General features: G+C 43.0%; 1 protein-coding gene across 1 annotated transcript in view; it reads right to left on the bottom strand.

The window, feature by feature from the left end:
• GUCY1A3 (guanylate cyclase 1, soluble, alpha 3) overlaps positions 1–15,018 on the bottom strand; it is a 28,289-nt gene that overhangs the window by 4,248 nt on the left and 9,023 nt on the right. Inside the window, exons 4-7 of the mRNA XM_015410066.1 lie at positions 13,371–14,080; positions 11,295–11,780; positions 10,552–10,695; positions 1,084–1,238 (exon numbers count right to left, since the gene is read on the bottom strand). Coding sequence (XP_015265552.1) covers positions 1,084–1,238; positions 10,552–10,695; positions 11,295–11,780; positions 13,371–14,080 — 1,495 coding nt within the window. The remainder of the gene's footprint in view (positions 1–1,083; positions 1,239–10,551; positions 10,696–11,294; positions 11,781–13,370; positions 14,081–15,018) is intronic.

Genomic DNA, 15,018 nt, shown 5'->3' with positions numbered 1-15,018 from the left:
ATGCCTCCTCTGCCTCCCCCCCGCGAGTATCGCGGGTCCCCCCCTTGTATCAATATAACAGCATAGAAATACTGAACCATGTTCTCTGAAATCCCCGCTTTTTTAAAAAGTCTCTAGTATTTTCCACTGCAGAGACATGCCTTTTCCTTTATGTTTCTGCAACAAAAGGCACTAGAAACCTACTTTTTTAAAAAAATGAAAGCTGGGGATTTAAAGAACATGGTACACATATCATTTTACTATCAATATAATGCTACTGAATTGCCAGTTTAAAAAATTATAAAGCCCCATCCCCAGTGGAAGCAGGGGAAACAACCACTGTGACAGCCAAGTCTTGTGAAAGTCAAGATTCCACCAGACTTCCCACCATTTTATGGCTGGGGGGTGGGCTCTGGTGCCACATTGGCAGCTAGGAGAAACCTCCAGCAGGGACAATGTTAGCATGGTAAGTCTAGGGCTGGCTTTCTCTCTTTCCCTCTCCAATTTTTCTGCCTTGGGGGAGGGAATAAAAGAAATAATGGTCCCAAATTCCAGGAACTTCCCCCTGGCAAAAAAAAAACTCCTAGAAAAATCCCAATCTAGTAACAACGCCTCTCAAAAACAGGGTAATGAAAACTGCCCTACCCAAAATCCAGGAAGCTGACTGCAGTGGGTTGTAGGGACCATACCACTAAAGTCTTGGCCCATCTACACTGGCTCCCAGCTCTACATTTTGCGGGGTGTCTCATGTTGCTACGATCTGGTAAGCTTTAGGCAAAGAAAAGGGAACAGTGCAAGGTTCAGAGGGTTTGGAAAGGGTTGTCTTCAAGACTGCAATGCAAACCAAACCAAACCAAACATGATTAGACCAGTGTGTGTGGATTGGGGGGATGAATAACTTTATTCAGCTTTCATTCTGAATTAAAAGAAGAGGGGTTCTTCCTTCACTACTTCTCTGTAATGAATTTAGGATTAGAATTTTTAGCCTCTGATATCCTAAGGACTGAGCACTTTGTGGAAGAAAATGAATGCACATAAATGTAAAAATGTTAAACAAACCATCAGTAGCATGATATAAGTGTTGTACATTGTAAATTACTGTACCTGTAGGTAGTTGGGCTGACATTTATTTTCCTCGCAACACTGCAAGACTCAAATTTGTTGGCAAGTGTTACGTTGTTTCCAAATAGACAATATCGTGGCATTTTAACACCAACAACACCAGCAAAGACAGATCCAGAATGCAGGCCTATCCGCATCTTTTAGAAATAAAGCAAAATATATTAAAAATTGTTGTATTGCTAGATTTTTTTAAAAAAAAGTTTCAAAGACAGTTTTATTAGTTTCTCTTTAATCATTATGAATTGTGATCATGAACAAGTAGAGGGACCCAGGTTCAGATTCCCACTCACCATGAAACTCACTGGATGACTTTGGGCCATTCATTCTCTCTCTCTGCATAAGTTTGTGAGGATACACTGAAGGTAGAGAGAGCTCTAATACTGGAAGATCTGGACCGGGCACTACAAGCCATGGCTGGTTGGTTTAGACTGAGCCAGCTGAAACTGAATCCGACAAAGAGCCTGAGCTGGGGTGGACCAGGGGTAGGGATCCCAGCCCCGACCTTTGATGGGGCTCTGTTGGTGCCAGTGCTGGAGGGTAGGAGTTTGGATGCCTCTTTAACAATGGAGGCCCAGGTAGCAGCCACTGCCAAGTCAACCTTTTACCATCTCTGGCTGATTAGGCAGTTGGTTCCCTTCCTCGACTGCAACGACTTGGTAACAGTGATCCATGCAATGGTCACCTCGAGACTGCACTACTGTAACACTCTCTACATGGGGCTGCCCTTGTCACACATCCGGAAGCTGCAGCTAGTGCAAAATGCAGCGGCCAGGCTCCTGGTGGGTCTCCCTATGCGGGAGCACATCCAGCCCATGCTAAAAGCATTACACTGGCTGCTGATAGCATTATTTATTTATTTATTTCAGCTTATATTCCGCCCTCCCCCAAGTGACTCAGGGTGGATCACAACAGCAGTACCCTTGCCAGATAAGAAAGTGGTTGTATTCAAACATACACCTTTTCAGCATATTTCCACTAGTAAAATCCAAACATCCAGAAGATTTTAATAAATGAAGTTAAACAAAAACAACACAAGGCAGAATTACTGTTAAAATTCAAATTGCAAAATAGGCTGCAATATTTTTTTTTCCCAAAGCAATCATTTCAAAGAAGGGATGGCACAGGAAAAATGGTTCAGGATTGCATGGCTGGAACACATTTCAAATGGCAAAAGTCTTCCAACCTTCTTTTCCTGAGGACAGCTGCTCAGAACTCCCACTCGGGTTTGTGGGTTTGGGGTATATGCAAGATTTCATGCTCCACCTTGCAGGCATACTCGGTCTTCCCATCGATAGTGACATTGGCGTAGACAAGCTGATGGAAGGCCCAGTCCTGGTGAAAAGAAAGGTCGCTCTTCTGGCTCTCCATTGGCTTGTCATTCTTCAGAAGCTCGATGCTGATTTTGGGAGGATGGAATTCATCAGTGTAGCACTGCAAGGTGTTCTCCTTGCCATTCTCCGGAGGATAGCAGGTAAACACCTGCACTGTAGGCTGTCGACTTGCGGCTTCCACTCGGTCTTCCCATCGATAGTGACATTGGCATAGACAAGCTGATGGAAGGCCCAGTCCTGGTGAAAAGAAAGGTCGCTCTTCTGGCTCTCCATTGGCTTGTCATTCTTCAGAAGCTCGATGCTGATTTTGGGAGGATGGAATCCATCAGCATAGCACTGCAAGGTGTTCTCCTTGCCATTCTCCAGAGGATAGCAGGTAAACACCTGCATTGTAGGCTGTCAACTTGCGGCTTCCGCCGCTAGGATGCAGACTGCCACCACCAAGACTGTCCACTGCACGGCTTCCCTTGCCATGGCCTTGGCTATCACGCACATTCTGAGTTTGCTTCAAGGTGCTGGTTCTTACCTTTAAAGCCCTATATAGTCAGGAGCCGACATACTTGAGGGACCACTGACATACCTGAGAGACCACCTTTCCCCATATGTACCCTAGTGAGCACTGCATTCAGGGTCACAAAATTGACTGACCCTCCCAGGCCAAAAAGACGTCAGACTGGCAACAATCAGGGCCAGGGAGTTCTCGATGGTGGCTCCATACTGGTGGAATGAGGTCCCAGAAGAGATCAGAGCCCTGTGGGACCTTTTACAGTTCCACGGGGCCTGCAAGACAGAGCTCTTCCACCAGGCCTTCGGCTAAGGAGCTGCCACCATCACCAGCAACAATATCATCATTAAAGAGGCGCCTGACTCCACCATTACAACCTGTGCCAGTCGTATATACATGATAAAGATTGAGAACTGATGAATAAAGTGCCACCATCCCTAATGTATTAGTTTACAACCAGCTAGCACTTTGTGTTTGGAATTGTTTTTAGACGGTTTTACCTATGTCATAACTGTTCTTATATTATCTTTTGTAAGCTGCCCTGAGCCTGCTCCATCAGGGAGGGTGGGGTATAAATTGAATAAATAAATAAATAAACTATATACACCACTGTGAGATCCTTGGAGGAATGGTGGGGTAACATGTACCAAATGAATAAATAAATGGGAGTTCACAGAACATCTCCCATCCAAACACTGATTATACTTAGACCCAGACCTGAAACAAATCTGCTGAATTATGCGACTTCAGACCATATCTTGGGTACATTTAAACCAGGCATGCATAGAACTCTTTAACGAATGGAACTGGCATATTAGCAGTGGTTTGCAAACTGCTCTCAAAAGTAGAATCCACATGTTAGTAATAGGAGGAAAAGGTTGATTTTTACAGTTAGGAGAGGTGCACAGTACCAGAATCCTTAATTTGCAACTCATTGTGTTATTGTGAGTAGATGGAGGCAGCTTCCATGTGATACAAGTGCTACAAAGCAGTTCACGTATGCAGAGGTCGATTCAGGGGAATCGTGGGGGATCGCCGTTCCCCCGGGTGAAATGTGGGGGGCGGGGCACACGACGAAGCCCCGCCCCCTGCTTCCGGCCACCCCGCTTCTGGCCCTCATTCAGACAGGAGGAGGCAGGAGAAGAGGGAGGGTAAGTTGCTTCCTCCCCGCCTCTCTGGGGCTTGGCAGTGGAGCTGCAAGGCCGGCGGCGGCCGGGACCGTTGGGGGCGGGGGGCCTTCGCGGGGCTTCCTCACACTCCCGCACTTTTAAGACTAACAAATAGCACCTTTAAGACTAACCTTAAGACTAAGACTAACTGAGTGGTGGGTGTGGCCTTATGACACACTTCCGGTGATGTCAGGGGGTGTGGCATATGCTAATGAGTTATGCTAATGTGTTCCCCTAGCTCTTTTTCTACTAAACGACCCCTGCACGTATGGATGCTGTGGCAATATGGGGGAGGGATGCTGAGACTGAGGCTGCAGTCACACACAATAAACAATCCACTTTCAATCCACTCTCAATGCATTTTCCAACCAGATTTTGCCACTTCACACAGTAAAAATCCAGTTGGAAAGTGCACTGAAAGTGGATTATTTAGTCTGTGTGACCGCAGCCTCAAGGTAGCAAAATGAGCCTTTGTCTATACTACACCTCTGTGAGGAATAAAACCGCATTGCATGTGCCTACAGCTTGCTCATTTTCTATCTGAATTTCATTTAAATTTTGCCTTATTTTTTAATTTAGAAAATTGTCAGCTGTGTCTTGCTGTGTCTGTTGTTCCTGTGTTCTTAGTTTTAATCTGCATTTCCCCCTTCTCTGATATGCTCAGATAACTGGGATGTTGCTTAGAATATACAGAAGGCCTTGGCTTGGTTGTCCTACTCTTGAACAATTTATTTATTTTTTAAAAGTCATGCATTTACATTGCCAACCCAAGTAGGTCTCCGCAGAATTCTACTCAAGTCTATTAAATGGGGCTTACTCCCAAGGAAGTGTTCTTAGGATCACACTGCTATTTATCCAGTTCACACCTCCATGATTCTAGAATAGTTCAGCTGAAGAAACTATCCTATAGACTACAACAATTAACAGCCAAAAAGTAGGCAAGGACAGACATAAAAATATAACAGTTTCACTTGCAATAAATACTGCAATGGAAAGAACAGAAAATATATTTCTTTAACTTAACAGTTATAATTTTATCTCCTTCTTTGGGATGAGGTGCTTTTGAAAGAGGTGGCTCGCAAGTACAGTACACCATTTTCCAAATGTGTTATAAGGACACACAACAGATGACCCCTTTTTGTAAACCCAGCTTTCAAAAGTGTTAAATTTATGCACTAAACACTTTTCAGCAGATCTTCATGATATCTAAAACAACCACCACCTACACAGTAGGATCAACAGATGACTGAAATCTGGCATTAATTCAGCATTCTAGGTTAAAATAAAAACAAGGATCAAAGCATCCTTTCTTGTTTCAAAGAGAAAAAAGAAATACAATCAAGACATATTTATTGCAAATTTTCTATCAGATACTCAAAAGTGACAATAAAAGGACAACTTAGAGAGGAAAAAAGACATATTTGATATTTTGGACAAAATTCTCCTCTCTCAAGTTATAATACATTCAGAAATTCAATCATTTGCTTTCCCAAAAAGTCAAGTACTAACTACAAATTGCAAATCTGTTTTGTATTCCATTTCATAACTATATTGAAATAATAAATGCAATGTAGTTTGTTTACTCTCCTATATCCAGCAAAATACTTAGCAACATGCTGCCTGTTTCCTCTCAAAAATACGAATTATCTGTATCATACCCACAACAGACACCTCTGTGGTTACATACACAATTCATATCTTATGAGATTATCTCCTGTGATGTTTGCATAAACAAAGGCATATTGTATAGCTAAAATTATGTTCAAAGCTGGAATCAGAAAATAGTTGCTCTGGAGAAACTCAGGAAATTTCCAACTTATTTCATTGAGATACAGACCAATATACAGGGCTAATCCACAGGCTTTTAGTGCCCTAGGGAAACTCTGAGGCCTTCAGAATTGTGCCTGGCCCAGGGAAGACAGCATAAAGTCCTGGCCCTGTTACGTTTGGTCCAGGCCCTGCTCACACAGGTACGTCACTTTCTGCTTCCAGAACACTCCCTCTGTCCCCCTGCTTGCAGGTCCAACAGACATAAGAACATAACAGAAGCCAATGTTGGATCAGGCCAATGGCCCATCCAGTTTAACACTGTCACACAGTGGCCAAAAATACCAGGTGCCATCAGGAGGTCCACCATAGGGGCCAGGACACTAGAAGCCCTCCCACTGTTGCCCTCCCCCAAAGCACCAAGAATACAGAGCATCACTTGTTCCAGACCAAGAGTTCCTACCTATACCTTGTGGCTAATAGTCACTGATGGACCTCTGCTCCATATATTTATCCAATTCCCTCTTGAAGCCATCCATGCTAATAGCTGCCACCACCTCCTGCAGCAGTGAATTCCATGTGTTAATCACTCTTTGGGTGAAGAAGTACTTCCTTTTATCTGTTCTAACCCGGCTGCTCAGCAATTTCATTGAGTGCCCACGAGTTTTTCTATTGTGAGAAAGGGAGAAAAATACTTCTTTCTCGACCTGCTCTATCCCATGTATAATCTTGTAAACCTCTATCATGGTACCCTTCAGTCGTCATTTCTCCAAGCTAAAGAGCCCCAAGCGCTTTAACCTTTCTTCATAGGGAAAGTGTTCCAACCCTTTTATCATTCTAGTTGCCCTTTTCTGCACTTTTTCCAACGCTATAATATCCTTTCTGAGGTGTGGTGACCAGAACTGTACACAGTATTCCAAATGAAGTCGCACCATCGATTTATACAGGGGCATTATGATACTGGCTGATTTGTTTTCAGTTCCCTTCCTAATAATCCACAGCATAGTGTTGGCCTTTTTTATTGCAGTTGTACCCTGTCTCAACATGTTCAGTGAGTTATCTACTATGATTGGTCAGTCTCCGCCAGTTTGGACCCCATCAATGTGTGTTCAGTGCAAGGAGCTCCTGGCAACCCTATAGATAGCTCAATGAAAGTGACACTGCTGCAGAAGTGAAAAGGGTAAATTCTGTGCTGGGGATTATTAGGAAAGCAGCGGAAAATAAAATGAACTATATTATAACGTAGCCTCATTTGAAATACTGTGTACAGTTCTGGTCACTGTATCTCAAAAAGGACGCTGAAGAGCTGGAGAAAGGACAGAAGAGGTCAAGCAAGATAATTGAAGGGTTGGAGCATCTTTTCTACAAGGAAAGGCTGGAGAGTCTAGGACTGTTCAGTTTGGAAAAAGGACAACTGGAGGGACACAATAGAAGTTTATAAAATTATGTACAGAGTAGAAAAAGTGGACAGAAGTTAACTTTCTCCCTCTCCCAAAATACTAGAACTCAAGGGCATCCGATGAAGCTGATGGATGGTAAAGCCTCTCTGCACTCATCTGTTCCCCTGCAGTTTGTCCACAGCCATGTTGTCCCTCTGCATTGCATCCCGCTCTCACTTTCCTCCTGCATTGCAGCTCTTTCCAGATTCTGCATTGTTTTATGGCCATTTGGAGGTGACTTCACAGTCATCACGACTTTGCCCCTGGGTATCTGAAAGTGGGTTCTTCCCAGCCCTTTTTGCTCTTCAGCTTCCAATTTGGAGGGTATAATAAGCAGACTACTTGACGCGGCTTTAGTAATCGCTGCCCATTCCCCCATCCCTATTTCCGCTTCTATTTTGATGCTTCTGGCACTGACACCTCCATCCTTTGCACATTGGACCCTATGGAGGGATCTTTCCCCCCTTCCTCAAAGCCAATCTGCAAACAACTTGGAGAGCAGGTAGAGGGGCAGCCTGGGGAGGTCCTCTGCAGGTTTGAAGCTTCTAGCTTGCAGGGGGGGGGTTGACACACTCCTCTATCCTTTGCACATTGGACTCTAAGGAGGGATCTTTTTCCCTTCTCCAAAGCCTATCTGCACATAACTTGGAGGGGGATGTATTAACAGGAATGACAGGATTGCCCACTGGAAACAATGAGAGAGGCTTGCAGGCCCATTTGTTTTTGTTTTTGTTTTTAAACTAAAACCCTTGGGACACCACCCCTCCCAAAAGACCAGCCAGCCAGCTGCAGAGCTGGAGTCCCTCTATGGGTCATAGCCCAGCGGCAGCTAGCTAAAAGGGAGGGGAGGGAGAGAAAGGGGAGGGTGCAGTGTGCCCAATCCCTTGCTTATGAACTTGGCCAAGTTGGTGGCAACTGGATGCACCCGGCCACAGGTCACAAGTGCCATTAAACACAATTAAGCAAAAAATGCAGGTTTTGGTTGTAGATGCAGAATGCATACACAAAAATAAACTGGAGAAAAAAGAATAGTGCAGAGGGCAGACACAGAATATGACGTTAACCTTAAAGGTTCGACTGCTCAAATTTTCCAGAGTAAGCTACAGTGAGCTGTTAGTGCAGAAAGGACCAGAAGATTCAGAACAAATAAAAGGAAACATTTCTTTACTCAAACCAGTTATTAAAATATGGAATTTGCTGCCAGAGGATGTAGCGATGTCCACAAGTATAGGCAGCTTTGAAAGGGGATCAGATAGATTCATGGAGGATAGTAGCCATGATGACTAAAAGAAACCTCCATCTTCAGTGGCAGCAAACCTATGACTACTAGTGCCAGAAGGCAACATCAGGAGAAGGCCTCGGCCTCTGTGTCCCACTGTTGGTCCTCCAGAGTAAACCAGCTGGCCACAGTATGATAGAGGATCCTGGAATAGATGGACTACTGGTCTGATCCAGCAGGACTCTTATTTTCTTTTGTTCTTATTCTCTTTCTCAGTTCATTCTCTACTCTGCACCCTTCCTTTATAGTAAAATGCTAAGCAGTTACACTTTTCTACGTCCAGTGATGTCAATGGGCTTAGAAAGGTGTAACCCTTCTTAGGATTGCACTCTTAGCCTCCTTGTGGATTCTCCATCCCTTAGCTTTCCTACATCCCAAGAAGTCTTCCCAGTCATCAGACAGGCCCTGTGTAAAGTTTTAATCCCAGCAAATCACAACACTTTTCATTCCCTCAGAAAAGATAGACAACAAACTGTTTTGATCCTTGAGCAACTGAACTTTTAGAGTCATCACACCAGCCCAGTCAATATCAGAAGATTCCCTACAATTAATACAATAAGAGTGTAGGAATTTTGCACTTGTCTTTGGCAACTACCTTACTGTAGAAATAGTAAAACAAATAAAAAATAAAACCCAGCAAATCTCAGATATCTCATGCTTCAGCCTTGAATGCTCAGTCTAGCATATCTAACTGAAGTGTCAACATAATGCTTTTCTCAGCACCGACATAGTTTCTGATTTGGGATATCCAGTGTTTTCTAATGTAGTTTTTGTTTAATTGCCCATTTAATTTTATTCTTTTGCAGCAAGTTTTATGCCTATTTAGATGACAGTTTCACACAACCTCAACTGTACATAATTTATGGAAAGGACAGAAGTGTCCCACAAGTACCCTTTCCCTTGGGAACACTCTTGTGGTCACTGTAGAAAGACAACTGTACAAATTGCATCGATGAATGAAATGGCAGAAGTACAGTGTAAACCAGTCAAGCTACAGGCTTGGAAGCAACTGAAGCAGTACAACACCTACCAAAATAACAGTTGAATGCAGGATTGGCTTGCTATACATTCATTTTTATATATTCATTTTAAAAAATACTCTTGCAAAAGCTCATTTTCAGTTTCACATGAAGTAAATGAAATAATGAAATAAAAGGCATATGCATTTTGCTAAACAACAAAACTAAGGACATTTTTCCCCTCAGATCACTATTGCGGACTAGGGGTGTGCAAAAAATAAATAAAATCAGCCCGATTCGGATTCGCCTGAATCGGGCAGAATCAATTTTGGCCGGCAGAAATACTCCTGCATGTCAATTTCAGCAGTAGGCATCCATTCCGGGGGTCTTTTGGCCAGCCGAATGTCAATTTCGGCTCCATTATATCCTATGGGCCATTGAAGTCAATGGCGAAAACATATGGTATATATTCTGGGGACTGGAGGGGAGGGGGTTTGAGGGAGAGGCTCCAAACTCACAGGGTAGCTGCTGAAGCCTCTCCCCAAGATACCCACGAAGTTTCAAGAACAATGAACCAGAGGGTCCAATTCTACGGGCCCCCAAACAGATTGCCCCCATCACCTCCATTTTTCTCTATGGTAGGAAAAACGTTTGGGGGCCTGTAGATTTGGACCCCCTGGTTCAATGTTCTTGGAACTTTGTGGGTATCTTGGGGAGAGGCTCCAGCAGCTACCCTGCAAGTTTGGAGCTTCTCCCTCGAACCCCCTCCCCTTCAGCCCCCAGAATATATACCATATGTTTTCGCCATTGACTTCAATGGCCCATAGGATATAATGGAGCCAAATTGCCACTGAAATTCGGCAGCAATTCAGCAGCAAGCCGATTTAGATCAGAGAATCTGAATCGGCCCGCAGCAGCCCAAAAGGGCCATTTTCGGGGGTGCATTCAGTTCAGACGAACCGAATGCACATCCCTATTGCAAATACTGTTATCCTCCTTACCTTGATGGGTTCTCCATGTGGAGACATCACTTCATCTGACAGCTCCATCATCTTCAGTGCCATTAATGCTATCTGAACAGCATGGGTGTCACTTTCTTTGTGCAAGCCTCCCGCAACACAATAAGCATCCCCAATGGTTTCTACCTGTACATGAAAATTCATTTTATAAAACAGGAGAACATATGATGAAAATAGGGCATGATTTAAAGTGTTTTCATTACTCCCCATCCCCAATGAACACTCACCCACTTCAACTTCTGACTGTTACTCAAGGTAAATGTGAACTGGAGTTCTAGCACACTATTTGTGTATTGACATTTGCCACCTGCTGAAGCTATTTTGAGTTGGCCAGGATGATGGAAGTAGTATTAAATCAAAACGTTTACTTTTCATTCACTGTCTGTGATTTTCTAGTAGCAATTCCCAAGCCACTTACTCACACATAGTATCGCAGAAGTCAATAGACCGGCTTCATTTTATATATGCGAAGGACTACGGCCCTAGATATATACATTACTGAATTGCTTATTTCAGAGTTACATCATCATCTTCTAGGTTATATCAAATTTTCACGATTGCATATGCAACTCACTTTGCAGACAACTTGTGTTTCATTCATTTGTTAAAACACTCAGTCCCCATATAGGCTGTGTCAAAATAGCTTTGCAGGTCCCATTCATTCCCCCTACAGACTTGCTCATCCTTTCCAGAAGACCCATTTACCAGCGAAATAGATTCTTTACCTTGTAGACATCCAGTTCTCCACATTGGTAATCAAAGCGAGTGTAGAGCTCATTAAGCATGGTGATAACCTGCATAGGTGAGCACTGGGAACAGATTGCAGTGAACCCTACGATGTCAGAGAAAAGCATTGTGACATTATTAAATTTCTTGGCTTGCACAACTTGTCCCTGCCACAGCTGTTGTGCAACCTCCTCAGGAAAAATGGAACACAAAAGATCTACTGTCTTCTTTTTCTCTTCTTCAAGGGCTTGGTGTGCCTGTTCAAGGGTAGCTTTGAGCTTCCCCAACCTTTTCTTGAGTCCATCTTGAGCTCTGGCCTGCTCTCCTATTAAAACAACATCCCTTAAAGCATTATGAATTGGAATATCTGAAAGATATAAGCCACGTCCTGTAAAATCTTCTAGTCTGTCAACACAGGGGGATCCCAAGAACAAGATAGCACAGGTCTCAAATAGGTAGATCATTTGTCCTTTAAGGTCCATAACCTGAAACAATGAAGAAGATGAGATGTTAGATTTTTGAAAAAAGAAGGTATACAAAGACAAATTGTTTTTCACTTGGAACAAGCTTTCTTCAGCCAGACTGGCAACAGGAGTTCCAATGGCTATAACATTCCCCTTGACCCTGAACAGCTGGACTGACCACTAGTCTGAAATGCCTGGAAAGTTCCCTTCCCCCATTAGAAAATGTAAAATGGTAGGAACACCCATCCAATAAGTGTTGCATATCAAAGTGGCATGGGGAGGGGTGAGCAGAAGACATTCCATTTGATCAGGCATTTAAGGTGTCAGAATGTTTGTAGCTAACTTCTGTGACAGAAAGGACAGGTGTATCTTTTCCTTTTCTCAAGGGGCAGTCCTTGAGGCTGGAAAGCATGAATCTGAGGGGAAAATGTGTAACAGGAACATGAAGAACCAATGAACCAAGGGGAAAATATGACTACAACAACACAGTGTATCTATGCCTTTCTTGAGAAAGGCAGTTAAAAATAAACATGACCAGTGGATAAGGGCATTTGCAAGGAAGAATGAATAGGCATGGGAAAGGTTAAGCATACCCAACAATTCTCTGCTGCATATTTCCTTTGTCCCTGCATTCTGGTTGAAAGGTAAACCATGAAGTATGTTTTTTCATTCATAACATGTAGTTTGTAGACACTTCCTTTAACCATTATTCAGCCAGGCAGCCCTCACAAGCACAATCCCACACTCCAATGTATATCAGATAACCTTTTCCAGCTATTGCTTGTATCTCTATTGAAAATGTGGGTGTGTTATCAGCATGAATTTGGAATAGAGTGAGTTCAGAATACCTAATATAGAAGGGGCCCTCAGATTAGCAATAGCTGAAGTAGAAGCAATAATATAGCCAAATCCTTTTATCTACGTTCATCACTTAACTGCAAGCAGTATTGTGATAATTCAATACAGACCGAACTGCAAAAGAAAATAATATCTTTAGAACAGAAGATCTGACAGATTTGTACTGTACTGGAAGGTAGAGTAAAAATAATATTATAGGACTCTGAACTATTTTCACTTCAGCTATCTGTATGTGCATGGTTAAATGTTCATTTGTGAGGTTAAAAAAAACACCCTCCTTACATTCATAATGAAAGAAAAGTTGTAGCCTATACATTTCCCTAAGAGGCTGTTTCTCAATGTGCAAAGATTGCTGTCCAAGGTTATGTAGTCCAAAAACAGTATTAATATGAGCTTTACTGGGTCAGGTCTCCAGACATTATTTGAAGGATAAAAAATGAATGCATGAGCATGTCATACTTCTTCCTCTTGCAGTTCTACTGTAATATCTGAACAGGACCTTACAGAGGAAGACATAACAAGTTTCAATTGTACATACAACTTGTACTTCTCTCCTGCCTCCTATTCAAGTATTAAAGCAACACACACACACACACACACACACACACACACACACAAAACAGAAGGGAGCAAGAGGCACTGTTGTCTCCACTTGTTGGAGCATCTACAGATGTCCAAAGTGGCTCCCATATATGTGTACCCCACTTAGAGGTGGAGGAAGAGAGAACATAAAGGCAATGAACTAGTTCTTACTCCAGTCGACTTTTTAAGAATGTTGCCCCCTCTTCTCACTCTTATAGTAAACTGCATGTTCAGCATTGTCATGATCCCACTAAATGTGCAGTTTATTTTGGGGGTCAGGATTTCAAAGTACTCCTCAAAGTTTGGCTTTGTTTGAAATTCCCTCCTGTTTAACAGTCTTCTTATACCATTGCCGACTTGTAGAATGGCCATGTCCTTGTCAAACATGCAGTGAAATGGGAAAGTCTTGCAGAACATAGAAGCAGGAATCACAAGAGATGACTGAGGTTTACAAGGTGATAAGGATGGTTTTGCACTCGTGACTTGGACTGAATACAACAAATAGGGTTGATTAATGAACTCAGTGCTATCTTTGCAGAAGCAGGGGGGCATCAGCATCACTTCCACTTCTGTTTCATACAAAATATGAGCTGCTGCTTTAATAATGCCAGGGAGGATGAGGCTAGTTGTTTTCTTAGGGAAGAAATAGTAGACATTTAAGAAATCTGGGTCTTTTTCCAAGCACAGTATGGAGACCTCCTCCAGGCTCCCTTTTCTCTCGGCTTCTTGGCAGTGGCCACTCTGCTTTAGAAGAGTACTGAAGCTGTTCAGAAAGTCTTTGAGGGTCCCCCCAACAACTCCTAGAATGTGTTCATCTTCTTCATAACATATTTTGAAAAGTTCTTCACCAAGAGATTTCTTTATAATGCTTACTGGAACTCCTGTAAGCACAAAATGTTTCAGTTAGGGGTGTTCCTCTGAGAATACTGCCCCCACCCCAAATTATAAGCCTTTGAATTTCAGCATTTTTTCTTTTTCACCCATCCCATGTTTTTTCCAAGGCTAAACATCTCCCGCTTAACAAACTAATTTCAGCCTCATTTCTGAAGGATCAGTCTACACTCTCAATACTCCTGAGTCCTTGCAAAGCGGAGCAACGCACTTGGATACTTCAGGTAGCTTATTTATACTGAATAAAAATCTAGAAATAATTTATTATCAATAGCAATGAAGGCTTTTCTAGAAGGCCAAATTAAAACCAATTCCTTTAATTCTAAACACTAACAGTGCAATCAATCCTAAGCAGAGTTTTTTGTTGTTGTTCAGTCGCACAGTCGAGTCCGACTCTTCGCGACCCCATGGACAAGATCACGCCAGGCCCTCCTGTGTTCCGCCGTCCTCCGAAGCCCGCTCAATTTCATGTTCGTTGCATCCATGACACTGTCCAACCATCTCATCCTTTGCCATCCCCGTCTTCTTTGACCTTCAATCTTTCCCAGCATCGGGGTCTTCTCCAGTGAGTGCTCCCGGCTCATTTGGTGGCCAAAGTATTTGAGCTTCAGTTTCATTATCTGGCCTTCCAGGGAACAGTCAGGGTTACCTTGACTTTAATAGACTTAATGTCATGTGTAGCCCTGTTTAGGACAGCACTGTAAACGCCAAGGTAAGGAAAGGTTGCTACTTCTCTCCTGGGGGGGGGGGGAACCCAACCACATGCTTATATGTATACTCTGTAGGAGAGAAGTGGCATGCAAGGAACTGCTTAAACCCTCTTCTCCCAGCCAGTTTTCCTCTGCAACCTACAGCTATAGCATGAAAGGAAAAAGTGGTGGGGAGGGGAGGCATTAAGCAATCCTCCACCTTCTACTTCTTCACTGCA

This window comes from Gekko japonicus, unplaced genomic scaffold (genome assembly GCF_001447785.1).
Source record: "Gekko japonicus isolate JY-2015 unplaced genomic scaffold, Gekko_japonicus_V1.1 scaffold326, whole genome shotgun sequence".
Classification (NCBI taxonomy): Eukaryota; Metazoa; Chordata; class Lepidosauria; order Squamata; family Gekkonidae; genus Gekko; species Gekko japonicus.
Note: the sequence above shows the minus strand (reverse complement) of the source record. Positions and strands in the feature narration are given on the sequence as shown.